Source organism: Megalops cyprinoides, chromosome 4 (genome assembly GCF_013368585.1).
Source record: "Megalops cyprinoides isolate fMegCyp1 chromosome 4, fMegCyp1.pri, whole genome shotgun sequence".
In the NCBI taxonomy this organism is placed as follows: domain Eukaryota; kingdom Metazoa; phylum Chordata; class Actinopteri; order Elopiformes; family Megalopidae; genus Megalops; species Megalops cyprinoides.
Genome location: NC_050586.1, coordinates 29,157,642 through 29,185,456, shown reverse-complemented (window position 1 = coordinate 29,185,456; position 27,815 = coordinate 29,157,642). Strand labels below are relative to the sequence as shown.

General features: G+C 43.0%; 1 protein-coding gene across 1 annotated transcript; it reads left to right on the top strand.

Annotated features, from left to right (window-relative positions):
* Positions 1-432: 432 nt before the first annotated feature.
* trpm6 (transient receptor potential cation channel, subfamily M, member 6) lies at positions 433-26,880 on the top strand. Its single transcript, XM_036525962.1, has 38 exons — positions 433-527; positions 1,550-1,588; positions 2,318-2,498; positions 2,943-3,156; positions 3,565-3,689; positions 4,137-4,308; positions 4,663-4,837; positions 4,928-5,051; positions 6,306-6,378; positions 6,738-6,838; positions 7,422-7,556; positions 8,199-8,252; positions 9,226-9,385; positions 9,747-9,829; positions 10,037-10,302; positions 10,747-10,975; positions 11,615-11,767; positions 12,222-12,353; positions 12,597-12,725; positions 13,978-14,229; positions 14,309-14,483; positions 14,816-14,930; positions 15,267-15,460; positions 15,672-15,804; positions 16,151-17,265; positions 18,255-18,361; positions 18,998-19,124; positions 19,676-19,722; positions 20,036-20,100; positions 20,615-20,640; positions 20,926-20,967; positions 21,068-21,133; positions 22,359-22,645; positions 23,193-23,275; positions 23,902-24,107; positions 24,848-24,899; positions 25,582-25,691; positions 26,652-26,880. Exons 1-38 carry the CDS (start codon positions 433-435, stop codon positions 26,732-26,734), a joined length of 5,925 nt encoding a protein of 1,974 aa, XP_036381855.1. The 3' UTR covers positions 26,735-26,880.
* The last annotated feature ends 935 nt before the right edge of the window (positions 26,881-27,815 follow it).

Here is a 27,815-nt window from a genome sequence, read left to right as displayed (position 1 = left end):
TGCAGTATACAGCTTTTGATTTCAGGAAGGGGGGTGGATTTCCTGCAAATGCTTTTTGTGTGATGGCATTGTAATCATTTGGCAAGAGTCCTTGAGAGGAAATATCCCCATTCATTTCTGAGGCTGAGGGTCAGCAACTTGCATAGTATTAAATAAATATTATTACAGTGTTCAATCAAAGGGATTTATGGGACTCCAGCTGTTTTTCAAGCAAGACTCCAATCTATGCCCTTCACTCTGTGTTTGGTTCAACTTAATAGTGGCCCACTGTTTTTAGAAAACCTAACTGATAGTATCAACATTCATTTTAAATTCGTAACTATCCTTTAATCTGCCATTCAGGCTTTATAAAGTTGTCCAGTTAATTCATGCAAACCTGCCTGAATTTCCTTCAATACAAATCCAACACTGATCAAAAAACATTTATGCATTATGTTTTTTTTTCAGTCCAGGAAATGTTGGATTGAAGAAACCTTTTGTAAGAGAGACTGTGTGAAATTTATCCCAGCAACCCGAGATCTCCACAGGTGAAAGATTTATCCTTCTTATATTGTTAACATGCTCATAACTTAAATGAGAAAGCACTGACTATGATCACATAAAAAGGTAGTTGTCTCCACCAAGGGAAACTGAAGGAGGTAAATCAGCTGCTGTTCAATAATCAGGCAAGCCACAAGGTCATCATTAATATCATTATTTTTATTGCTGCTACATATTATAGGAGGACCGATCACAAAATAAGTCACAGAAGAATCAAATTACAGATAGGCAGTAAGAATGTGTTAGAATAAAATGATAGGTTTTCATACACATTCACCTGTCTAGAACAAGACATTTTCTTGCATTACAATTTTGTGTGATGAGATTATGTGATGAAAGTAAGCTTCTGTGTGCAGTTGCAGATCTCTACCACAAAATGACAGGAAGGTGTCTGTCTTTAGAGCCATGAAGCTCCCACGCGGCTTCCTCCACACCCAGTGTTAGTGTATAAACAGAGAAATGGACCCCATTTCCACTGGCTGCTAATGCCTTGGCATGACTACAGAAGGCCTCTTTTAGAGTTATTTTACAGGCCAGTGTTTTGCAATGCTGGTTTCTGTAACCTTTCTTCCAGTCTGCCTCTTAAATATATAACACAGCTGTGTTGTGCAGTCTTTTCATTTTATGTATGTATTTAATGCATTTTGCGATGGTGGCCATACAGCTTGCTGTCAATAAAAGCACTTATCTCTCATCCAGGAAACAAACAAATACAGAATCAATTAATAATGGATGCGTTGGTATTGAATGTGCTTTAATTAGCTACAAAAATGTAATGTTGGCTGGTGAAATAATTTCATTGTGGTTATTTCTCTGTTACATAAAAGTACAACCCAAGTTGTGCTAATGTTGAATTCTATACTGGAAAATATCAATGTCTTCAGTGCTGTGGCTATTATTCATGCCATTGATTCTTATTGGCTCGTCTGTTGATTGATTTCACCGGTCACTATGTGCGCATACTCCATGTGGTCCTGTTGTTTATAGTGACGGTTCATGTTTGTTTCAGATGCTCTCCTGTGTGTCAAGTATGCCAAAACTTAATCAGGTATGACATCACATTCAGGTGTGACATTGTGTGTGTGTGCTACAGCCCAGGAATAGATCAGCTGTTTGAGGAAATTATCCTTCTAGAATGACACAAAGGTGTACTGACATTTTGACCACCATTTCACGGATGAAACACTTTCCATAGTGTCTTTACATACCATTGTGCTTCTCCCAATCAGGCCATAAAACAAACTTACATTCCTTTACTACACAACCATGGACTCAACTGACTCTAGTTGCCTTGATTGAGCAAATTTAGCTTTCTCTTTCCCTGTCTGAGATTATTAATGGTTTACAGAGAGCTGATAAACCAGCTGTATTGTAGACTGAGGACTAGGGCTGAGTGACCTTGTTCTAACACAGAATCCTTGCTTTTCCTTACTGTCCTTTCCCCTCTCTCCCCTCACTCTCTCTCCTTTTCCCTCTCTTCTTTCTCTTCCTCTCTTGTTTGTCTCTCTCCATCCCTCTTTCCCTTTCTCCCCCATTACTCCTTTTCTCCCTCTCCTCTCTCTCCTTCTCCCTTTACTCTTCTTTCTGTCTTTCCCTCATCTATCTGTTACCCCTCTTTCTCTCTCTCCTCTCTTCTTTTTTCTCTTTACATCTATTTTTCCCTTGCCTCATTCTTCCTTTCTCCCTTCCCTCTTCTCTGTGTCTTCCCCTCCTCACACTCTGTCTCACATTATCTTTTTTTGTCATTCTCTGTGTCTCTGACTCCTCTCTCTCCCAGGTGCTGCTGTGGCCGTCTGATTGGGGAGCACAGTGCGTTGGACCCAGCTCCACCCCTGCAACCCCCGGGCGAGTTAAGAACAGAGGAAGAGTGGTCGATCGAACGGCACACTCGAGCCAGCCCCACAGACGCCTTTGGAACCATTGACTTTCAGGACGGCAGCCGCTCCTGCCGTGCTAAGGTCAGCATTGCTGGACTCTCAACATGCCACCAGAAGGTCATGGTTTCAAATCCCCTGGTGTGACATGGGGATAAGTGAATTAAAAAACTCTTGTGCACTTGAGTCATGCAAATATAGGCCACCAAAAATGAGGCCATCTGTTAACTCAATAAACAGTGTGATGTAATGTTTCTGCAACTCCATAAAACATCCCGGGACCTTGTCAACAAGTAATGTTGAAGTGTGTGATGCACTGCCTGGCAATCTAATTAAAATACTCTCATATAGCTGTCTTCACGATCTCTGATATATTAAAAAAAAAACAATTTCTTCTTGAATACATTTACTGACTTGCTTTGATCCTGAAACACATCTTATGAGTGATGAAAAAGTAACTGCCTTCAGTTTGGTTTAAAGTTGTAAGCCAAGGCCAAAACTGATTTCCACTCTTGCCTGTTGCTGCAGTACCTGCGTCTGTCATGTGACGCAAAGCCAGAGCAGCTGCTGCAGCTGATGCTGAGACACTGGAAGATGGACCTGCCCAAGCTGGTCATCTCTGTCCATGGCGGCACAGAGAACTTTGACCTCCCGCTCAGGGTGCGCCAGACCTTCAGCAAAGGCCTGATAAAGGCCGCAGAGACCACAGGGGCCTGGATAGTGACAGAGGGAATCAACACAGGTGTGTGTATGTGTGTGTGTCTGTGTCTGTGAGAGAGAGTGTGTATGTTTGGGGTGACTAAAATGGATGGGTACATGCCTGCACGTATGCCTTTGTGTGTACATTTGTTTTCCTACTTTTACTCCGTGTATGTGTGTGTGTGTGTGTGTGTGCAAGTCTGTTTGAGGTGACTCAAGCAGGTGGGTGTATGTGTATAAGTGTGTGTGTGTGTGTGTGTGTGAGAGAGAGAGAGCGAGAGCGAGAGAGAGAGAGAGAGAGAGAGAGAGAGAAAGAGAGTTTGAGGTGACTCAAGCAGGTAGCTGCATGAATGCATGTTTGTAAGCATGCATGTGTGTGTGTGCTTGCAGCCTGTACTGTGATGTGACATACTTGTGGTCTTGCATATTGTGTCGGTGTCACCTCCCTCAGGCGTATCGCGATACGTGGGGGACGCGGTGAAACTACATGGAACTCATAACCTCCGGAAGAGGTACACTGTTGGGATTGCTCCCTGGGGGGTCATTGAGAATCACAGCGACCTCATGGGAAAAGATGTGAGTGCTCTGCTTTTGGCAATGACGGGGAGCTAGTTTATGGATGCATGCAACTGAATGTGTGAGCGAGTGAGTATGTGAGTGATTGAGTTTATGTGTTTATGTGTGACATGAGCAAGTGAGTGCACGAATGCATATGTGTGAGTGAGTACATGTGAGTGAATGAGTGTGTATGTGTGAGTGGGTGAGTGAGTGAGTGAGTGAGTGAGTGAGTGAATGAATGATGTGTATGTGTGAGTACGTGTAAGTGAATATGTGTGTTTGTGTGTGAATTTAGTTAGTGAATGAGAGTGTGTGTTTGTGTATGTGTTAAGGTATATTTGTGAGTGAATGAGTGAGTGAGTGTGGGTGTTTGTAAGTCTGTATGTACTTTAATTGCATGAATTGAAGTCCCTTGGTGCTCTTTTGTTGTGTTGTATTGAAGAGTGCTCTGGCCTCCTGACCCAGGTGATTAGACCCTACCAGACGCTGGGGAACCCCCTGAGCAAGAGGACCTGCCTGAACGGCCTGCACTCTCACTTCCTGCTGGTGGATGACGGTACCGTGGGGAAGTATGGAGGCCAGCTGGAGCTCCGGCGGGGGCTGGAGGCACACCTCCAGCTCCAGAAGATTCACCCCAGTGAGTGAGTCTGTGTGTGTTTGTGTGTGTGTGTGTGTGTGTGTGTGTGTGTGTGTGTGTGTGTGTGTGTGAGAGAGGGAGAGCATGTATGTTTGAGGTGACTCCAGAGCAGGTGTGTGTGTGTGTGTGTGTGTGTGTATGTGTGTGTGTGTGTGTGTGTGTGTGTGTGTGTGTGTGTGTGTGTGTGTGTGAGAGAGAGAGCATGTGCATTCCAGGTGACTCTAGAGGGTAGGTGCATGCATGTGTGTGTACGTGTGTATGCAGTTGTTTTTCTACTGTAACTTTTGCAAGAGAGAACATTATTGTGTGTGTGCTGACCCTCTCTCTTTCTCTCTCTCTCTCTCTATTTCTCAGGGCTGACCCAGGGGGTACCTGTTGTGTGTGCGCTGGTGGAGGGAGGCCCGGGAATGGTCTCCCTGGTACTGGAGTACGTGAGGAGTACGCCACCTGTGCCAGTGATCATCTTTGAGGGCACTGGGCGGGCAGCAGACATCCTGGCGTTCGTGCACAAACAGACCAATGACAACAGGTGGGCACCCCTACTGATCTCTGCACTGTAAACCGTTTTCTTAATAAAAATCAATGTAACTCTTGGTTTCTCTTGTTCCCCTCTGCCAAGACAACTGGATACAGATATCAAGGAGGATGTCCTTCTGAGGGTACAGAACACTTTCTGCCTGGGGAAGGCTGAGTCCGATCACCTGTATGGACTCCTGATGGAATGCATGGACTTCAGAGATTCAGTGAGTCTCTTCATTCAGAAACTTTTCTCTCATTTTCGGAAGTTCACAAGGTAGCAGACTTTTTGCTTCTCAATCAAGCAAACTGCTAAACTTTCCACTAATAAAGTATTTTCCATAAACCAGATTCACTCTCTGTCTGTATCTCCCTGTCTCTCTCTCTTGTTATGTTTTTCTAACACAAAGTTTGCCAGGGTTACACAACGCCCGCTTTCTGCTCCGTGGTAATTAATTAATTCTGCTTATTTTCCGCACATGTGCAGAATCCCCCTGACGTGCAAGCGCTCATTCACTCGTCTCTCTTCTTTTAGATTCTGCTGTCTGGCAGGGTGGCAACTCGCTCTCTCCCTCCCTCTCTCTATCCCTCCTTCCCTCCCTCCCTCTGTTTGACTCTCAGCTGTAAATAATCATTGTTTTGTGCGCCAGGCCGCCTGCTGTGGTTTGAGAGCCCCGACACGGCGCCTCAGCGCTCGCCTCCTCGGTTGCGCGGTCGTTGCTCCGGGGCTGGGGATCGCTGCCGCCCGCTTAGATCTCAATCAAACAGAATTGTATAGTTCGCAGTCAGGCGCAAATCAAAAGCTTTTGAATTTCTAAATTGAGAGTTAACAGAATAATTGGAATAATAAGCACGAAATGTATTTACATATTTATAAAACTGGGGATATTAATTTGGTCCCCGGACTGAGCTGACTCGAAACAATTGGAAGTGTATCACTCGTCAGCTGAATCGAGACTGGAAAGGCATAAAACGCGTTCGCTCTTCGTCCCCCGTTCCGCACCATTATGATAACCCATGTAGAGACAGCTCCGCAAGGGAGAGGATTCTGCCATATTCAGAAATATGGGGAACACTTACTGCCAATTAGAAATAGTTTCAGAATCACTTTTTTCATTTCGAATGTCTTCTGTATTATTTATTTTTTGATAGTATTGCATGTGTTCTTTCATGAAGTAGGCTGTGAAGGAAACAGAGAAAGTTCACAACTAAATGCATAGAGGTAAATGCCCAGGTATTTCAAGGTGCTATAAAAAGACAAGGATATGTTGCATGGATACATATTAGGCCTACTCACTCAACCAAGTTTTCCGATTTACAGTGTAGTACTCACACGCATGCACACAGACATACACACACGTTTCCATTCACATTTAGACAATTAGCAGATGTCCTTATTTAGAGCTACTTACATATTGCACAAAGGAAATCTAATGAAATCAAGTTGTATACATGGACTATTTGTTCTTTTCCACGCACAGATAACAATCTTTGACTCCGAATCGGCAGAGCAGCAAGACTCAGACACAGCGATTCTGACTGCTTTATTTAAAGGTACTCTGTGCAATGTGCCTTTTATAGAAATGTATTATCTAAAATGATCTTTGCATGTTTTCACAGTGAATATTTTTGCACTCTGGGGTGTATCTAATGTTCGAGTGGGGCCTAAGGGGGTCTGCCAAGACGAGGCTCATGGGTTATGTGCAACTGAGTCATAGTGAACAGTCATTCAACTCAAACAGGGTTGTTATTTTGCTTACAATCTAGCTGTGTTAAGTTACTAGGAATCCTGGCAGGTTATTGCACATAATAATAATAATAATAATAATAATAATAATAATAGTAGCTTTCAACATGTGTGGTTGCTGCTGATGCATCTCTGCTTGCTGCCTGATCTGTTGTGTTGCTGGTAGGTACTAAAATGCCTGCCCCTGACCAGCTGAGCACTGCACTAGCGTGGGACAGAGTGGACATTGCAAAGAAACACGTTCTGGTCTATGGACAGCACTGGAAGGTACTTTATATGTGTCATTCATGGTCATGTGTGTGTATATATGTCAGAGAGAATCTGTTGTATTGTGCAGTCAGTAACAGGTGGGTCTACATATTGTGTCTTTGTTGAGTATATTTTCTATCTGTACCAATTGTTGTCTATGATGTTTGTGAGTTGTGTGTTTATACCAAGTGGTTGTGCATGTTGTGTATTACAAATGGATGTGCATATTTGGTATATATTTCTTAAAACTGTGTATGTTGTGCAACAGATGTTAAGTTGTGTAAATAAAAAAATGTATGTGGTATGTGTATATTGTGTGTGAATAACAAGTGGCTGTCTACATGTCTATGTTGAAGAAATGGAGTAATTTGCAGATATAGGATGGTTGTAGGTTGTGTAACAGATGGTAGTGTTCAGTATATTGCGTTTTTAGGTTGTGTATGAATAATAGGTGGATTTGTTTGTTGTATGTGTAAACTGCATACTTAGCGTGGATTGTATGTGCTGTATGTGTATACCAGTTGGATGAATATGTTGCGTAAATTATGTAATGTGTGTAAATTGTGTGGGTTGCGTGAATGTTGTATGTCGTGTGGTGAAGGTGGGTTCCCTGGAGCAGGCCATGCTGGATGCTCTGGTGATGGACCGTGTCAGCTTTGTCAATCTGCTGATCGAAAACGGGATGACCATGAACCGCTTCTTGACTGTGTCTCGGCTAGAGGAGCTCTATAACACGGTAACATCCCACAAACAACATAGGAATCCTGAAACAACATGCATGTGCAAAAATACAAATTGGTCATTTCCTGCAGAATCTCAGTTCTGCACTGTAAATAAAAAGCACAGGATGTATGGCATAGTATTAGAAGCATACAATATCCGCAAGTTACTTCAATAAATGTATTTACTTCTCTTTAAATTGTTTTGATAATGACATTTTATGATAATGGATTTCTGGGACAAGCTGTTCTTTTTCTTCACTGAAAAAATCAGTCCTGCCCTAACTTTTTGGCAAAGTAATGAATGATTAATATTTCTTTAAAAGTTAGAACAAATTTCCAGATATATTTTACTTTTTATACTTTTAAACTTTTTTAAAAAGCCCAACATGGATGTAAAAAAAAAAAAATCTGAGGTCCCATCTCATGAATAGGGATTCTTGTGACAAAGTTAGATTAGTGTTTGTTATATTTCTACTTTTGTATTGCAATGTCTTCAATAACAACAATATATTAAAAATTCAGGAAGTGATACATAATGGGAAATTCTTCTGTAAATATGGGAGTACTGGTACTCATAACAGTTTAATTCATTTTCTGTCCTAAATTGGGTGCTTACATTTGTAATTATATTTATGTTTATTTACCCCTGTGCACAGCAGCAAGGACCAGCTAATAATTTGCTCTATCATCTTGTGAAAGAGGTGAAACAGGTCAGTATCACATGTGAAACTCCTCAGAATGTATTTTACTTTAAATAGAATCTCCTTAATTCATTCTACACAAGTGCATGAATCTAAAAAGGTAAGCACAGATAGCATATGAAAGTATGCTGATATTAACATACCAAGTTATTATAGATTAGAAGTCGTAGTAGTAACCGTACTTTATCAACACCAGATTAAATCGTTTTATCACCAAAAACAAAGCACAAGTACATTGTTGCATACAAGGCATTAGAAAGAGGTTTTTTAGAGGTACACAGACACTGGAAGATTAAAACCAATGAGACAACCCTGTTAGCATCAAATATAAAGACAATAAAACAAGAATTGAATGATTTATCACAGCACTTATAATATAACATATTATATTGTATTAATTATATATTCCTTTAGTATTCATTGTACATATTGCATATTTAACCTGTTAGCATATAAGGCACACATATGAAAAAAAATGCTTCAGATTCACAATTTGCATCTACACTAAGTAGGCACCTTTGCACATTACAAGTGCTGTCCAAGTATATTTTGTTAGATATTTTGTATATCTATATACAGGCTACGAGTTGGATGTAGTGTTAAGGCTAGAATCATTGCTGGGGTAAAATCTGAAGTTAGGGTTATGGTCAGGCCAGAGAAGGTCTAGTGTTACTATCAAATAAGTACAGACATTTTCAAATAAATAGTTATTATTTTTAAGATGTTTATCTGAACGTTTCAGAAAATTACTGAAATCTCACAAATGGGTCTCAACCATTGCCTTGTTACAAGATGTCCATACATGCTAGGTACTCACATTAATTATACAGCAATTACAACGTCATTGCCTTAAAATGGCCTCCTTACTCATAACATAAGTTCACCCAAATTCATAACTGTGTGTCATGATCTTGGTTATCAAGAAATACTTACTGTGAGTGTACTTTGTTGTTCTGGAGTTAACAGTTATTGCTATTTCTAGAGCTATCTGCCTGTGGGGTATCGGGTCTCACTGATTGACGTGGGCCTGGTGATCGAGTACCTGATTGGTGGTGCCTATCGTAGCACATACACTCGGAAGCATTTCCGTGCCATCTACAACCGTCTACATGGCCAAAGAAAGGTATGGAATGCCCTGAACTGTCAATCACAGGAAGCCCCACCCCCTGTCACTGCAAGCAATCTAATAGGGCAGCAGAGTGGTTTATCAGACAGGGGTTTCAAGTTGAGGTTTTGAAACTTTTGTGTTATTAATTTCAGCAGATTGGTCTGGCAAATATGCAGCTGTGTAAGTAGGTGTTGTGTACAATGTAAACCGCTTAAAGCAAAGCCATTTGGAGAAGGTAATCTTGAATTATGCAGTTGTTTCAACCCCAGCAGTCAGTCAGTCTTTGCTTCCATGTCTTTCCTCTTTGTTATTGCCTCTGAGTTTCTTATTGTCCTGTTTTCATGCAAAGGAAAGTAGCCGGGAGAATGTAGGGCGGTTTAACAGGCCGAGCAAAGCTCCCAGCATGCAGCTGGAAAACGAGGTCGCAGCTGTGCCCCGCCCTCACTTCTTCCGCACGGCGCAACCATACAAACGCAAGGTCATTAAACCCATTTTCTTCAACTCTGGTTCTTAAGGCGGTTGCTCAGTCATGAGCGGGCCTCTTAAAGTAGCGATCGGGTCATCCTGATACGTGGTTATGCTTTGAAAACATGATTATCCGCTGCATGCAGCCTTTGATTTATGGTACAGTGATAGTCACACACAAACGCAGTCTAACTCGTTTTTTAATCTTCTGTCCCTACAGGAGAAAGGCGTTTTCACTCCAAAATCTCGGTTGAATAAAAAGGCCGAGTTGAACGACTCCCAGCTGTTTGTGTACAACTTCAACGACCTGTTTGTGTGGGCAGTGCTGATGAGGCGCCAGCAGATGGCGCTGTTCCTGTGGCAGCATGGGGAGGAGGCCATGGCCCGTGCGGTGGTGGCCTGCAAGCTGTACCGGACAATGGCCTACGAAGCCAAACAGAGCAACATGGGCGACAGCGCTGCTGAGGAGCTCAAGACCTACTCACTGTCAGTCCCTGCTTTCTGTCAGCGATAGCACGCTCACATCCCAGAATGTCCATCAGCACCCCCACACTTACATCTTATTGCTTTGAGTCAATATGGACATACAAGCATCCTGTTACGCACTGTCCATCCAATCTAGTGCTGTTACTCAAACACATTACTACTGACAAGCAGCACCGTGGCACTCACATCCCACTATTCAGTATCCGGTCCTGTCTCGCTCATGTTCTGTATGCTAGATGTTATTGGCTTTATCCTGTTTTGAACCTGGCTTATGTTTGTTGTTCAGTTCACTCAAAGAAAAATGTAAGACTATGTATTTATAGGAGTAAATCCTTGTGCTCCTTGTTAGTTAGATTTCAAAGACCGCCCCAACCTGAGACCAGCTGACCAATGCTTTACCTGATATGCTCCACTAGTGAGCAGACCTGTTATTTTTTTCCCCAGGGAGTTTGGACAGCTGGCTGTTGACCTCCTGGACAACGCCTTCAGACAGAACGAGAGGATGGCCATGAAGTTGCTGACCTATGAGATGAAGGACTGGAGCAACTTCACCTGCCTGCAGATGGCGGTGTCCTCCGGGCTGCGGCCCTTTGTCTCCCACACCTGCACGCAGATGCTGCTGACAGACCTGTGGATGGGGAGACTGAACATGAGGAAGAACTCCTGGTTCAAGGTGAGCAATGGGACAGGTCATGACAGGACACCTCTGAGCACACAGTGCACTCGCAGAGTGAGGTTAAATCCTGAACTTGAGTAAGAACTCTTGGATCAAGGTGAGCAAGGCATTCTGGCGGGACACCTCAAACACAGGGCCCTTGAAAGTTAAAGAGTGATATATTAACTCCAAGCATCAACACAGATGTACGCTAAAAAACACAATAACCATGCACTGTGTGAATACCTTGTACAGCATGTGCAGGTTTGTATGAATAGGGTGGACTGTGGATGCAGGCGTGTCCTTCAGGAAGGACAAAAACGACAAAAGACATTTGTGAAGTGTGATGTGAAGCTTTTTCTCAGGTTCAACCCCTGAGTTACACAGTGCAGGTTTGGTTTCTCTGGCTCTTTCATAACCTGGAAATAAGTGCAATTTGTTTGAATCGGATCTGTGTAATTATTTGGAATGGGGCTCTCCTCAGCAGTTCCCTTCAAGACCCTTCCTTTCCCTTCAGATCCACCCTTTTCTGGGGAGTCGTTCTTTTCACGGCACCATTATGGCTGCGCAGAAGATACACTTCACTTTGCTGCAGCTGCATGCTGTGCTGGTTCTTCACTCAGCTGGACCCGGTCCTTTGGCTTCTTTGTGTTGCAGATAATACTGAGCATTATGTTGCCTCCCACTATTTTGATGCTGGAGTTCAAAAGCCAGGCTGAGATGTCCCATGTACCCCAGCCCCAGGAGGCCCTGCAGTTTGGCTGGGACACCGGAGGTCCAGGAGCAGGAGACAGCGGACGCACAGGCGTGGTAATCGTCCCTCTCACACCATGACCCTTTCTTCTTTTAACAACACTGCAAACTTTTTTTTCTCAGATGACTTTCCTCAGCTCCTCCAACCTCACATTCTAACTAGCTGTTAGAATTTTTGTTCTAATTTTAACTAGCAATACTGTTCCTATATTTTTTTTTGTCCAGTATATTTTACATTGTCTATTACATTTAATGTGCAAAATAGCTGTTATGCTGGATTGTGCCTCTGCAATAACAGATATTTTTTCTAGTTTGTATGAAGTCTAGTAATGGGAGAGTGAGGTATCATTAATCCCATAATGGGTGGAGCCACCACATACCGTCACTAACTGGCTCTAAAAACCTATCAAAATATTTTGCTCCCAGTAGCAAAACACTCTGAACGGTTCAAATCTGTGAGGTATTGACAACCTACTCCATGCATCCTTACGCTTTTCCTTTATTTTGTAAGAGTCACTTTGATGTGGAAAAAGGCCACAAGAATGCCATCCACAACCCAGATGTTGCATCGCATGGAATTCTCTGGACGAGAAAGGTCTACGAGTTCTACAACGCCCCAGTTGTTAAATTCTGGTTCCATTCGGTTGGTGTGCTGTCTTTGTGACATCATGTTCTCAGCAGATTCTTTACCTTACATCTCATCGCATTCTTACACATTGTGCTACTGGTGGATTAACTGCCATTATGTGTGCTGTTCTCATGCACTGCTGAGGAGTACTTACTGGTGTCTCTTCCCTTCGTGTCTCTCCACTGCTGTACAGAGCCTGGACTCACACTGAAATAAATAAAATGGCTTTTCTCATGTTGAATTCCTGTACTGTTGCAGATGGCCTACCTCGGCTTTCTCATGCTGTATTCCTACACTGTGTTGGTTAAGATGAGTCCCCAGCCAAGCTCCCAGGAATGGCTGGTCATCATTTATATCTTCACCACCGCAGTCGAGAAAGTGAGAGAGGTAAGCGCATGAGCCCAACGAGTTCATAAAGTCTGTATCTAGTTGACAGCACCCATAAAAATACAAGTTACTGAAAATTGCTGTCTTATCTCAGATTTACTGAAATCAAAGGTTAGAAGTCTCACCTTTTGTGGGTGGGTGTGAAAAATTTGCCATCTGCCAGGCTGTTAAAGTTGACCTCAAAAACAATGGTATAATCATCAGCTACAGACCACTGACAATAAAGCCCTGCAACCCAACCCAAACCAGACAGGACCCAACAAAACATGTCGGGTTCAGGATGGATCAGTGTGCATAATAATTGCGTTATATCACTCAGGTTTGGTTCAGGCGGGGCTCACCGCTTCTGGATATCAAGCTTTGTATGCACAGCCACCTAAAATCTGGTTTTAAATCTCATTCAAATCTCTTTGAATGAATGACATATACACAAAGGAAACTAATGTTTTTAAGGCTACTGAGCATATCAAGGTTGAATGGAGGATTTATTTATTTGCTTATTTATTCCGATAGTTAGAATTTATTTCTGCCTAAGTGCTTTCCGTTTTCCCAGAAAGAACTGTTCATTTTGTTGAACTGTTGAGCTGAATTTTCCCATTGTATCCTTTTTACTTAAACAGACTTCATTCATTGTATAGTGCACTGTTTCCCCAACAAGGACAGACTGTGTTGTGGTCATCTGTTGAACTCCTGAACGGTACATTCTGTGCAACCTATTTTTGTGCAAGCCTTTGGTCAGATAAGTTGTTAAATGTTTGCTGCCGAACACGATTTTGATTTTATTTAATAATTATCAGTAAAATGTATTGTCTCATAACATGTGCTCACATTTGTGTTTGTTTTTGGTACATTATTGTATGCCAGAATCCAAGTGTATGGTCTTCCAGGACAAGCAATGTTTTTTATCTGGTTTGGTAATTACTGTAAGGCCATGGGTATACTCTTGGCTATAAGCGATGATGGGTATATGAAGGGTCACTGTGAAAATTGGTCACTACTGGGTTCAGAGGAGAAGAGTGACCTCCGGTTTATTGTCAAGGCAATTCCTGACATTACACAAGTCTATAAAGATAATGAAGAAGGGAAGTGTACACCTTTAGGCTGACATTAGATGACAAAACTTCAGAGTAAAATTTGTCTTTGAGAACATTAAACCATGGAAAGTCTAAACTTTTTTAACGGGTTTATGGTTAAACTCACATACACAATAAATAAGTTAAAGTAATAAAATGACAAACTGTTTAAATTCTAGGTCTTTATGTCGGAACCACGAAAACTGAGCATGAAGCTGAAGGTGTGGTTCAGCGAGTACTGGAACATGAACGACTTCATCGCCATCGTTCTCTTCCTGATCGGGTTTGGCTTGCGTTGGCAAGACGACCCTTTTCAGACTGCTGGTCGCATTGTGTACTGCCTGGACATCATCTTCTGGTACGTGCGGCTTTTGGACCTTTTTGCCGTCAACCAGCACGCAGGACCATACCTGACCATGATCACCAAAATGGTAAGTGCCTTACCCCTCCCTGCTGTCTTTTCGCTCCGATTGGCTGTGTCACTCTAACACCTCCTCTTCCGATGTCCAGACTACGAACATGTTTTACATTGTGGTGATGATGGCCATCGTCCTGCTGAGTTTCGGGGTGTCCAGGAAAGCAATCCTCTCCCCCGAGGAACCCCCCTCTTGGAGTCTGGCCAAGGATGTGGTGTTTCAGCCGTACTGGATGATGTTTGGAGAAGTGTACGCTGGGGAAATTGATGGTACTTTATATCTCCTTTCATTCACATTTAAATTTACATTTACTGTTATTCATTTGGCAGGTATATTTATCCAAAGCGACATACAAGTGAGGCAGAGAACAACACAAGCAAAAAGCCATATAAGGAGTCAACAATATTAGAAGTGCTGCATGACCAGGTTTCAATAGTAGGCCAGACAAGGTACAAGCTAGCATTCAAAGTGTTCGCTTGAGATGAGGAATCAAAGTTGCCAACAGTACAGCAAAAACATCTCGTATGCACTGATTAAATCCTTTATCCGGATTTAAAGGAAGATGCTCACAGTGTGTGTCTTGTGGCGTTGTGTTTAACAGCTTGTGCAGAGCAGAAGCCATGTCCCCCTGGAGCCTTCATTACTCCCTTCCTACAGGCAGTGTACCTTTTCTTCCAGTACATCATAATGGTCAACATCCTGATAGCCTTCTTCAAGTATGCCATTTCTCTCCTTTTTCAAACAAACATTGTGTGTTATATATTTACACAGTACAGTGCCATTTTTTGCATGCACTATATGTACATTCATTACAGCTAAGCCTGTTTCCTACTATATCAGCTTGATGTAAATTGATGTTCTACTTGCTGTTCTGTAACTATGCCCATGTAGAAATACATAAATGAGTAATACATAAATGAATTAATAGCTAAATAATAGTCATGGTACTGCTGCTACCACTGATAATGATAGAATTGAAATGATTATTTCCTCAGCATCAAGCAACGCCCCAGCAATTGATGCTCTTTGCCTATGTTTCTTTGACATGACAGCAATGTGTACTTTGACATGAAGTCCATATCGAACAAGCTCTGGAAATACAACCGCTATCGATACATAATGACCTATCAGGAGAAGCCCTGGCTCCCACCGCCCTTTATCCTCCTCAGTCACCTGACCCTGTGCCTCTCCTCCATCCACCGGCACCAGAGGAGGAAGTCAGAGCAGGAAGCCGAGTCTGGACTGAGTGAGTGCCTCAGAGCTCTGACGCGCACAAGTGGAACATTTTGAACTCTAATTCAAAACCTGAATGCTGGGCTCAGATAAGGAGAGCCAAACTGGCAGGCTGTGGTAATGGTAAAATAAAACAGCGAAAATAAATGGGTCAATCACAGGACACTTTGACCAACCCAAAGAAAGGCCCACAGCTAGTAAAGAATCCTTGTCTTCATTCACAGAGCTGTACTTGTGTCAAGAGGACCTGAAGAAGCTACACGACTTTGAGGAGCAGTGTGTCACCATTTACTTTCACCGCAAGGATGAAAACCTACACTGCAGTCAGGAGAACAGGATTAAATCTACAACCGAGACGTACAGTGTTCAATTATTCTGTCATCTTCTTTGGCGCTGAGTTCTGCAGTTATTTTTAATTTATGCTCAGTCTCCCCTCTCTCTGTTAGTAACCATTCCTTTTCATTTCCTGAAAACTACTTTTTTACTGACACTACTGACAGGTCTTCTATCAGGTAATTTGAATTAACTTAGTGTGATATTAATATAAACTACATACCTGCATGGACTGTCACAGTGCTGAACCATTTCCAAAGATGTAATTTGATATTTTACAATGTGCATGCATCTGAGAGTACTGTCTATAAACCAGTGGCCATGCCACAGCCCCGGTGTCCACGTGTCACTTCCTGTTTCCTGTCCTCAGGGCAGAAGAAATGTGCGGCCAGCTGCAGGAAGTGTCAGAGAAGGTCCACTTCATCAAGGACACGCTGCAGTCACTGGACAGCCAGCTGGGTCACCTCCAGGACATGTCGGCGCTGGTGGTGGACACCCTGGGGGTCATCTCGGCCTCGGACAGCCTGCAGGTGGAGGAGGCCCTGCTGGGCCAGGGTCGGCCCCTTGCCAGCTCCCATCGGCAGCTCCCCCACAGCTGGAGCCACGTAGGTCACATGACCCCTGTCACAGACGGCCTCTGCACGGTACCCCAGAAGCAGTACTGCAGCACCCCGCCCTCCCTGCTTCGCTGCCTCGTCCACGCCAGCCGCAGGCCGTCGCTGGACCGGCGCTGGGCTGATGGACAGGACTGCGGTGCCTCCCAGGGAGCTCAGAGTGTGGATGTCAAGGAGCTCGACAGAAACGGGCCAGAGCCCCCAGCCACACCCTGCTCGGATACCCCACCTCTCAGTTTCCGGCACACTCATGGCCACGCCTTTCTCCCACACCTAGGGAGCAGGGAGAGGATCTCCCTGGACCAGAGGGGCAGCCACCCTCTGTGCACCAGCGAGCCCCCTGAACATTTCTACTCCAGACCCTGGATCTATGACTCCCACCTCCCCCCAAGCCAGGAGGACACTATGGAGGAGGAAGAGGACAGAGAGGGAGAGGAGGAAGAAAAGGAAGAAGAGGATGAGGAAGGAGAGAGAGAGGAGGGTGAATCAGCGTTTGACTCCGACACACCCAGGGCCTTTAGCCACACCTTACTGCTGTTGGATTCTCGTTGTGAGAGTGGTATCAGGGGGTTTGTTAACCCCGCCTTCTGTGAGGACAAGGTGCCAGGAATTGGCCCACCAGGGCAGGGCCTGCACAGTAGGACGTGCTCCCGGTTGGCTTGCATGTGCCATGAGATCCCAGGGCCTCAGCCGCGAAAGTGCTGGTCCCTCTCTGCCAGTTTGGAGAGCTTGGGCCATCCCCCCAAACCGCCTCGCTCCTCTGTTCTGCCACTCGACACCCATCTGGACAGAAACAGCTGGGAAGGAGGGCGGAGTCACAGCTTGTTGTCCCCGGGAGCTGATACGCTCCTTGACTCCAGCCAAAACAAAGGTGACGCCAGAAAACAACACAAACTGTGAAAAACTCCACATGTCACTTTTGCAGTAGTAGTTTTGCAGTAGTAGTAGTTGCGGTAGTTAGGTTCTAAACTCGAAATCTTGTCAATCACTACCCTCCAGACTGGGATTCATGCCAAAGGAGCAGACTTTTATTCACTAATAGAGCATAGGGGAGAGTGTGTCAGCTACAAGCCAGACAAGTCTCTCATGGTGATAGTTTCAAAACATAAAATATACAGCAAAGGAAGGGACCCAGCCCACACTTCTCAGCAGTCTACGTGACAGCCTTATCTCACTTTCCTGTACTGCTGGAATCTTCCGAGACATCCTTAAGTCTGGTACTGAGTGTTTCCATACTCCTTTGGCTGGGCTTCAAGACTATTGTGTCAATCTTACCTCAAAGTCATGAATAACACTAAGCATATATAGAAAACTTAGTTATTCTGATCAAGGTGCTGAGCATGACACAACACAGCAAAAAGTGAAAAAGTGTGGCACATGCCTTTCCTGCCTCTGTAAGGAAACTTTTATTATGTTCTTAATCTGATGAAGATCCATATGAAAACACCAGGTGTCACTATGAGAGTTTATTTAATTGAACAAGACAGTGTGTCAGCTCTACGCTTCCTCAAAATCACTAAATTAATCAGGAATGTAACTGAAATCTTCCTATATGCGAGGTCCTTCGCACATCATAAAGAGTAAACCTATTGATCATTTCTGAATTTTTATGTATTCAGCAGAAACCCTTATTCATAGGATCACCCTACTGTAGCAAAGTACAGTGTTTGAATGGTACAGTTATGCCTCTGCCGGGATTCAAAACTGTGACCCTCAAGTCTAACTAATGGATACAGCATAGGGCTGCTCTGAAGCTTCTAGTCAAGGAGTGGATTATTTTGGCATTTATTAAATTATCTGGTGCTATCTTGCTGTGGACTCACTGAGATAACAATCTTTTATTTTTTTTCTTTTTGGCAGAACTGTCTAAATCATCCGAAATATATCCGTCAAAGAGACCAGGAAACAAAAAGAAAACACACAGCAGAAAGACTGTTAAAATTCAAGAGAGTGATGAAAACGTTTGTGTAAGTAAGGACTTATAACATTAGGTGAGGTCTACCTTTTTTGCTTTCCTCCAACATGTAGCAGGACCAATGTATGTAATTGTAAGCAACTGTATGTACATTAATTATAACTTGAATATATAAATGTAATACCTCATATACTGTATGTGTCAGGCTATATTCTAGTAGCTGTTCTATACCTTGGCTTTTTAACTCTCAAAACATATTGGAGGTGGACTGAAACTGTATGTCGTCACACATCTGTCTCTCTTAGTTGTGCTTCTCAGCTGATTTAAACTTTAACTTTAACGTTCTGGGAAAGTGCTGTGGAAGGTTTGCAGGTACAGTAGAGTGCCTCATCAAATCACATTATATTCTGTTGTATTACATTGTATTGCATTGTACTATTCCATGCCATATGCCAAAAACAAAAACTAGTGTTTTTCAGTACTATTCCTGTTTCTTTAAATAGAAAATGACATCAACCCAAATCAGCCTAAATGGCACTGATTGCACTGTCATATTATTATATATTCCCAGGCCCTGCCCGCAGCTGTAATATCCATATGAGACTGTATCTGTATGTCAGACAATGAAGATGGCACATTAAAATCAGTGACACCCCACTCCCCCCTTCCGTTTTTCCCTCCTCCACAGGGGAGAGGAAGCGACGGTCATCTCCACCACTCCCAGGGGCTGCTGGAGCCCTGCTGGAAGAGGAGGCTGAGAGGAGACGATGCAATGCGCAGGAACTGGTCGGCCTCGGCCAGTCTCACGCAGCTGAGTAAGGGTCAGGTTACGGTGCCGTCTTTTACACAGTGCCCTCACCTGGGACAGCTTGTCAGGTGGGGCACTACTGTTGAGCCCTCAGTGATGATGCTTATCCTGAATTACAATAAAAATGGCAACAACAGCAAGCCATTTAGATTTCCCTCTGTAAGGCTGCTTTTGGGGAAATAATTCAGGCGGAGCAGTTGTTCTGATAAGGAAAGAAATAAACTAATATAATTATTATGTGACCTATGACTATTTGTATATTACTTAGAGAGGGGCATTGATACAATGACCCTCTGGTCCAGAGTCCAGTGCTCTGCACCCTGCCCTCTAACCCCTGTGCTTTCATAAGTGCTCTGATTTCCTGTTTACAGTATGGATTTATTGGCAGTGGTGCTTAAATAAGCATGTGAAATCACTGCCCCGGGCAAGACATCAGAGCGGCTCAGACTAAGGAACACCACAAAGCATGCTGGGAATACAGCTGGTTACCTCCATCATTTGCTAACTCATGAACGATGAAGTGAGTCAATAAGTGAACAGACCTTTCTGGTGTTTCAGATTCCGAGCAAATGGATTTGACGCAGAAATGCGGGTTTCCCGTCCAGGTGGGGAGAATATTTCTCGTCTCGCTCATCTCTGCTTCAGCCCTGACAGAAACAATTTCACTGTCTGCAGCCCTTTACCTTAGCCCTGAGAGCACTGCACCTGCAAAGTGCATCATTCAATAGAAAGTCTCTGCGCAGCAGCGGTTAAGCACCGCGCTGTGCGTTCCGCTCTCAGTGAGGTTTAACTGATGTGACGGGCTCGTGTTTGTGATGGGAGCAGTTTGTTGTTTCCATTATAAAGTGAAACACTGTGACAGTGTTGATTTGTATTTCTATCGCACGGTTTGACGACGCGATGGCGTTTCTCCTGCAGGAGTCTCTGGGTGTCTCCCCATCTGTCTGGAGCAGCTGGGCCAAATCCCTCAGCCGCAGATCCTCGTAAGCACCCTCACACAAAATGTGTGCCAATGGATATGTTACCATCTATTAAAAGAAATAAGGAGCAGCTTTTAATATATGTCAAAATATATATGGCATATGTTTCAAATTATTATTGTATATGTGTCATATGTACATTCATATATGTATGTATATGTATTATACTAGAACAGTTGTAGACTGTTATTACTATACTATTTTGACTTTTCGTACTCAATTTAAATGAACACATTGCTCAACAAATAAAACAATACTTAATTATATATTCATATTAAATTGAAAAACATCTATTTTCCATGCAATATCTTATGGAAAAAATGTATATGTGTCGCCTTTAAATTTTGAATTATATTCAGACATAAAATACAGAATATTAGTTGTTTTGGTCCCAGTGTCACTTCAAATAGATACAGTCAAGCTTTAAATGAAAGTGCAGTTACTAAACTGTATAATGAAAGCTCCCTGCTTTTCATCAATACTGCTTCCATCTGAATGGGCCTCTCTCTGTCTGCAGGGTGCAGAGTGCGATTGGATTGGACAGTGAGTGTCACATTTACAACCATTCAGTTCACATTCTTCCCTTAAAACATCCACTCTCTCTCTCTCTCTGTTCCTCTCTCCCACTCTGCTGTGATTTTCCACTCCTGATAGATTTTTAATTAATTATGTTCTTCATTAAAGGGATATAAAGCTAATAATATCAATAACAATAATACATAAATAAACAAATAAAGAAAAAGGTACATTTATAAGGAATTCATCTAAACCTTTTTATATCCTCTGTCCCCCCCATCTCAACATGTGTAATGTGCTTTTCTCTCCCAGCTAAGAGCTCCACCTTTGAGGACCTCGACCCTCATTACTCAGGTGAGCTTTAGTGGCCGTCCCAGATTTCGCGCCACGCCCTGTGCTGCTGCCTTGGGCGCTCACGCTCCCTTTGATGTCGGTTGCTGTTGGTGTTTTTCAGCGGTGGAGAGGAACAACCTGATGAGACTGGCTCACACGATACCGTTCACTCCCATCTCTCTGCTAGGTGAGTGTGGACGGGCCACCAAGCAGACACCAGATACGTGAGAAGATGCGCAGAGATATCTGTGTATCTGTGATAAGTGTCATTGATGAGTAAGCAAACTGACAATCTTTCAATTCAAATGACCTTCGACAGGCCTATAAAACAATAAACAATAATGGCCAAGAAGAGTATTTCTTTGGGGCATGTGCGGTTTCTCTCCAGTAATTGTGCCAAATGTGAGATACATGAGTGAATTCTGTGAAAAGTGCTTGTGTGAAAAATGTTTTGGCCATGTGGGGTGGCAGTGTAGCATAGTGGTAAGGAGCAGGGCTTGAAACCCAGAGGTTCAATTCCCCACTGGGGCCCTGCTGCTGTACCCTTGGGCAAGGTACTTAACCCACAATTGCCTCAGTAAATATCCAGCTGTATAAAAGGAAAACATGTAAAACTGTAAACTATGTAAGTTGCCTTGGATAAGAGCATCTGCTAAATGACAATAATGTAATGTAATGTAATGGGGCATGGCCTCAGATTGTGCAAAGAAAAGCAATTGTGGACTATGACCAATAAGTGTGCCAAATTTAAGTGAAATCACACAATGCCCTTAGGAGCTGTGGAAGGAAGTAAAACAGGAAGAAAGAAAAAAGAAAGGAAAGGAAGAAAAAATAAATCTGAGATAAAAGCCTTTCAGCCATTATGACCCAAAAGACTGCTGCTTGAGCACCATTCAGTTTGTTTGTGCTTGATACATTCATCTAAACATGTTCCATGAGGTTAATTTTCAAAGGCTCATTGACCCTTTTCCCAGATGATTTCATTCATCTTTTTAAAATTGAATTAATTTTAAAGCCTCATGTAGAGGTCATGTAGAGCCTTGCATGATAGGTCATAACTGGAAGGTAAATGACTGAAAAATGACTGGTAAAATGATGGCAGTTCTCGCCTTCCAACAAACCAAAGTTTTACCTTAACTTATAGGTGTTTGTAATTATTGGAAGTATTTTCATGTACTTATTGTTTGCATTTACGTTTGCATTTACATCATCGTACTGACATACTACCATGAAACTATCTTAGATAACAGCCAGTATTATTTTCAACAAACTAGATTCTCTGTGTCTCCCTCTGGCTGTATCTTTGCCGTGGGATTCCTCCTCCTCCTCTTCCTCCATCTTCTTCCCTACTGACCTCCTCTTGTCTCTCTGACCCTTTCGCCTCCTCGTCTTCCTCGCTGTCCCCTCCGCAGCCGGGGAGGAAGTGAGCGTCTACAGCCTGGAGGAGTCCCTGGTGGCGGAGCTGGGTTCAGGGGAGCCCTCCTGGTCGCAGCGTGGCCTGACCGCGCTGCTGCAGCCTCTGTCCCACGAGGAGATGGACGGGGGTCTGCGCAGGGCCACGCGGGTGGTCTGCACCTGGGCCGAGGGGGACATCCTGAAGCCAGGGAGCGTCTACATCATCAAGGCCTTCCTCCCCGAGGTGGTTGAGGCCTGGCAGAGGACCTTCCCCGGCAACACACTGCTGCATCTCTGCCTCAGGGTATCCATTAGCACTGTCTGCTCAGGGGTCGCATCTGAAGGCCGCTGCTGAGTAGCGCAGAGTGGTCACTTTTTTGAGGTTCAGAGCCCTCAGGAGAAGAGGGCTCTTTGTAATCTGGCTGTGTAATAGTGACATGTTTTTTGCCTGTGCCTCACCGAGCATCTTCCATTTAGAGTGTGAGCTGACAGGTCCTCGTTCACCTCATCCCCTCTGTGGAACATTAGCTCCACTTCCCTGGAACTCATGCCTCTGGAGAGTCCTTTCATAGATCCGAAGGACCAAACATTTATTCTAGGGAAATTGGCCACACAATGTTCCCAGTCTCATGAACTTGCCTTTTCTAAGAAAATTGTTCATCTTCCCATTATTCCCAGTATATATATATATATATATATATATATATATATATATATATATATATACTGTATATATGAGTAAGACAGAGAGCTATGTTTACAGATATGCAGAGCACTTGTCCTCCTCTAATTTTTCTTTGATATTTTTTTTTTTTGCAAAGATTAGAAATCCTTCATTTTTCCCCTCACAGGAAATCCAACAACAGCGAGCAGCACAGAAACTCATGCACATATTCAACCAAATCAAACCCCATAGTATCCCATATTCTCTCAGGTAGGCAGTCCACTCTTCCATCAATGTTATTACAGAAATCTAAACTATAATTAATGAACATGAGTTTAACAGTCATGAAGAACATGACATTAAGAAAACTTTGACATAGACCTGCGGTCTGTTGTACTGTTGTAGAAAATATGAACATTTGTGTGTCTACATGGCTCCAGTGTTTGTCGTTGGGCAATGTGTTTCATTAGACTTACAAAGAAACGAGAGCATTGGTTCATTGTGACTGAAAAATTTAAATATGTTTACATTTACTCATAGTCACCGAGCAGTTGCTCTTATCCAGAGCAGCTTAAAAAGTAAGACTACAAGTCACATTCATTAAAGCTACTGCAACCATGGCATATACAGAACATCACAGGCCATAACCCAGAGAACATGCAAGACTACATCCAATATTTTAGTATTTCAAAATATTTTGTGTATATGAACATGCTGTTAAGGATACTGTACAACAGCAGACATTTCTTGCTCACTGCAGCAGGTTTTGAAATATGTTTTGCTTATGTATACATTTACGCCATGTGTTCATGGCTTTGTTGAAAGTGCTGTGCATCAGTTTACACATGGCAGTGCTGCTGGTGACTGATGTGGCACATGTGTTCCTCTGGGTCCAGGTTCCTGGATGTGTATCTCCTGCACTGGCACTCCCAGGACCAGTGGCTCACCATCGAGAGGAACATGAGCGGGGACTTCAGGAAGTACAACAACAGCACGGGCGAGGAGGTCGCCCCCTGCTGCCTGCTGGAGGAGACTGCTCTGGCCTTCTCGCACTGGACATACCAATACACCAGAGGAGAGCTCCTGGTCCTGGATCTACAAGGTTCCCTGTTCTGTGGCTAGCGAAGGGGCTCTGTCACTCATAGCTGGCTCATGGGAATACCACACTGTACATACAGAATTGCTGGAAGGCCTATCATGAATACATGTATGAGAGGTGGCGGATCATATTGTTCCTTTCTCTTTATTCCATTTCAAATGTAATTGACGGAGATATGGATTTGCTGTCAGCATTCCTCATTCTGTTTGCCATACATGTAAGAGGCAGCGGGTGGTAATGATTTGTGTGTGATGGGGTGTAGTTTTTTTTTTTTATGGGAGTGGGCTGGAGTTGTTATGCATGAATTGTTCCGGTTTGAGCGTGTTTGAGTGTGTGCAGTGCTGGCTTGCGTGCAGGGTGTGAAGTGTTTGCAGTGTTGGTTTGTGTGGGTGTGTTAAGTGCATGCAACGCTGTGCAGTGTGAAGTGTGTAAGGTGCTGGAATGTGAGAGTGTGTTAAGTGCATGCAGTGCTGGTTTGTGTGCAGTGTTAAGTGTGTAAGGTTCTGGAATGTGAGAGTGTGTTAAGTGCATGCAGTGCTGGTTTGTGTGCAGTGTTAAGTGTGTAAGGTTCTGGATTGTGTGAGTGTGTGTTAATGCATGAGTTGCTGGTTGTGTGACAATGTTAATGCATGAGGTGCTTGTTTGTGAGAGCGTCTTAATGCATGAGTTGTGGTTTGTGTGAGTGTGTCACTTGCTTGTAGCGCTGGTTTGTGTGAGAGTGAAAATCTCAAACTTTTCTGCAGGGGTGGGGTCAGACCTGACAGATCCAGCAGTCATCAGGTTGGATAATACAAGGTAAGAATAGACTGGCTCCTGGACAGGAGTGAAAGATGTAATTGTACCAAAGTCTATTTTAAGGCTTATGGTGCCATGTGCACGGTTAAGAGCCATTCACTCAATGTGTAACCCTTCGCAATACTGTGAAACTAGTACTTATGCCAAAAACTAAAACAGACCAGGCCCCATGTTATGTAAAGAGTACTCAAAGGTATAATATCCTCCTGTATCATTGTGACCCCAGGCTGGTGGAAAGAGCCTGCTAATGGTGGTCAGGACAGTGTAGTCACAGGCTATCTTCCACCGCAGACTGGAGAAACACCTTTTCAGACTGCAGCTTGACTCCCCTACCCTAACTCACATTCTCTGATTTTGTGTAGCCTTACTGTGGGGTTTCTCATTATTCTAGACTATGTTGTATTGCACTGCATGTATTGAACACACTTATGTACATACATGTACATACAAATTATTATCAGAACAATGTGCAAGGGCCTTACACATGATTGAACATGGTCAGTCAGTTGTGTCCTGTCTGTACCACTTTATTATTATTATTGTTGTTGTTGTTATTATTATTATTATTATTGTTGTTGTTGTTATTATTATTATTATTTTCATGCCACTTTATTACATGCACTTGACTTGCTTTTTGAAAATGTGTACATTGTCTAAACTCCTGTACACTCCAAACCGACAGCTCACCTGGTGACACGGTGTTCGGACCGGCCAGCCTCGGGGATGACACTATCCAGAGCTTTGTCCGGAAGCACATATGCAACTCCTGCTGTGCCAAGCTGCATCTGTCAGGTGAGCGCCACAGGCCTGGTGCAAACCCTCTGTCTGACAGATAGAATGACTCACAGCCCATACGCTGTGTCTCTCAAATACTCTGACACCCTGGAGTCTATGCACCGTGTCTCTCACTCACAGATGTATGTACGCTCTGTCTCTCAGATACTGTCTCCCAGAAGTCTGTACAGACTCTTTCTCAGATACTCTGACTTCGAGATGTGTGTTTGATGTGTATCTCAGATACTCTGACTCCCAGAAGTCTGAGTGCTCTGTGTACCAGATACTCTGTCTCACAGAAGTCTGTATAGTCTGTTTCTCACATACTCTGACTCCCAGAAGCTTGTATGCTCTCTGCTAGATACTCTGACTCCCAGAAGTTTGTACACACTGTCTCTCAGATACTCTGACTCCCAGGAGTCTCTACGCTCTGTCTCCCAGGTACCGAGCAGATGCCCTGGCGTTACGCCCTGGCATCTGTGGAGATGAGTACCGCCAAGATTCCTCCCTGCACCGAAATTAAACCGTAAACTTCAGATGAATAAAAACCATGCGGCTAATTAAGCATGGAAAAGCTTTTATGAAAGAGAAAATGATGATATTTCCATGACAACACAAAGGCAGCTGTAATGGGAGGGCCATCTTTTGTGCTCTAAAAAAAGTGTTTACTTTGATTACATATTAATTACAGTCTCCTCGCAAACAGAGGATGCGTGGTGCTCAGATCTAGTGGGATCCAGCTCCTCAGAAGTTCCAAGGAAAAACAAACAAACAAACTGATGAAAACCCCTCTCTCACACATGTTTTGATTTTTCAAAGGTGCTTTGTTTTCCTATCTGCTTCAAGAACACCATCAAATCAAAACAAATTATTCATGTGAAATCTATGGACTTAATTTTCAGTCTCATCAAATGTCTTTTTTATTATAATTTATTCATTTCCGCTGCCATATATTTGACGAGCTGTTTTTGTTGTCAGATTTGAGGAGGAGCAACGCCTCGCCGGGAAAAATAAACCCTGCCTTTGAAGAGGACAGTGCGGTGATAATGACCCGGCTTTGACCCCTGACCTGGAAGCAGAACTGGAATCCAGTGAAAATGAATACTGGAACTTCTTTTTGATTAGTCTGGGTTCACTCTCAGAGTGGGTTGCTTCTGTCCAGCTTTATCAGCTAAACTGAGCCATGTTAAAAGCTGATTGTAGCGGCTGTGGGAACAGCACCGGAACAGCGTGGTAATGACGTTGTGGTTGACGTACTGGCCTTGTTGCCTTACACCAAATGTATCATGGTGTCAGTGACTGGGTTTCAACGTATAAACCATTGACTCCCATGGGAGTAAAACAAGTTAAACATTATGCTGTCTCATGGATATGCAAGATGTTTTAATATGTGATGGTGTTACATTGATAAACGTCTAAAGCGCTCAGGACATTTTAAACAGTTTTGATTGGCTGGAGAAAAGAGGAGTTCGAGGTGCTCCTTGATGGTTTGTGGCTGTGACCTCAGGTGTGTACATATCTACGCTTGTTCTGTCAGATTAGCCAGATTAGAAAACTGAAGCATTTATGCTGTCAGAGCAGCATCTGGCTCACTCAGTAATGCTGTTGAGTTCTACTCCGAGGAAACACGTGTGGGATATCACACGCACCAAAAAAAAAAAAAAAAAGAATAAATAAATAATAAATAAAATATCTGTGGCACATAGCAGATTTTACAAACTTTATTTTTTAGCATCAAAGAAGGAAAAAACAAACATTGATTGTCATTTACAGCAAACATTCAGAATATTCTGTGCATTATAAAATGAAATCTAACAGTATTGGTTGAACTACATATTTTTCTTTTTTTTTTTAGAACTGGAAATAAACAAGATTTATTTTTTACATTCTAATGTAATGTAAAACATTAGATGCCTTACATGATTACGTATCATATATACAAATTCAAACAATGAGACCTTTTCTTCCACTTTCTGGGTAAATCTGACGAAAACAGTGATCTCTGGGGTATCAATACACAGTAAAATTATGTGTCCAAATGACAGCATATAAACAAAATAGCAATGTCAGAATTCTTATTCCTTAGGTAAAATAAGCATACACATAAAGGCAAATTGAATTTTATTTTTATAAAGACTTGGG

Coding starts and splice junctions, on each gene's coding strand:
- trpm6 (XM_036525962.1), top strand. CDS start 433: ATGTTTTTTTTTCAGTCCAGGAAATGTTGGATTGAAGAAACCTTTTGT. Junction 6,379..6,737: donor TCTGACTGCTTTATTTAAAG/GTACTCTGTGCA, acceptor TGTTGCTGGTAG/GTACTAAAATGCCTGCCCCT. Junction 25,692..26,651: donor TGCCAAGCTGCATCTGTCAG/GTGAGCGCCACA, acceptor TTTTGTTGTCAG/ATTTGAGGAGGAGCAACGCC.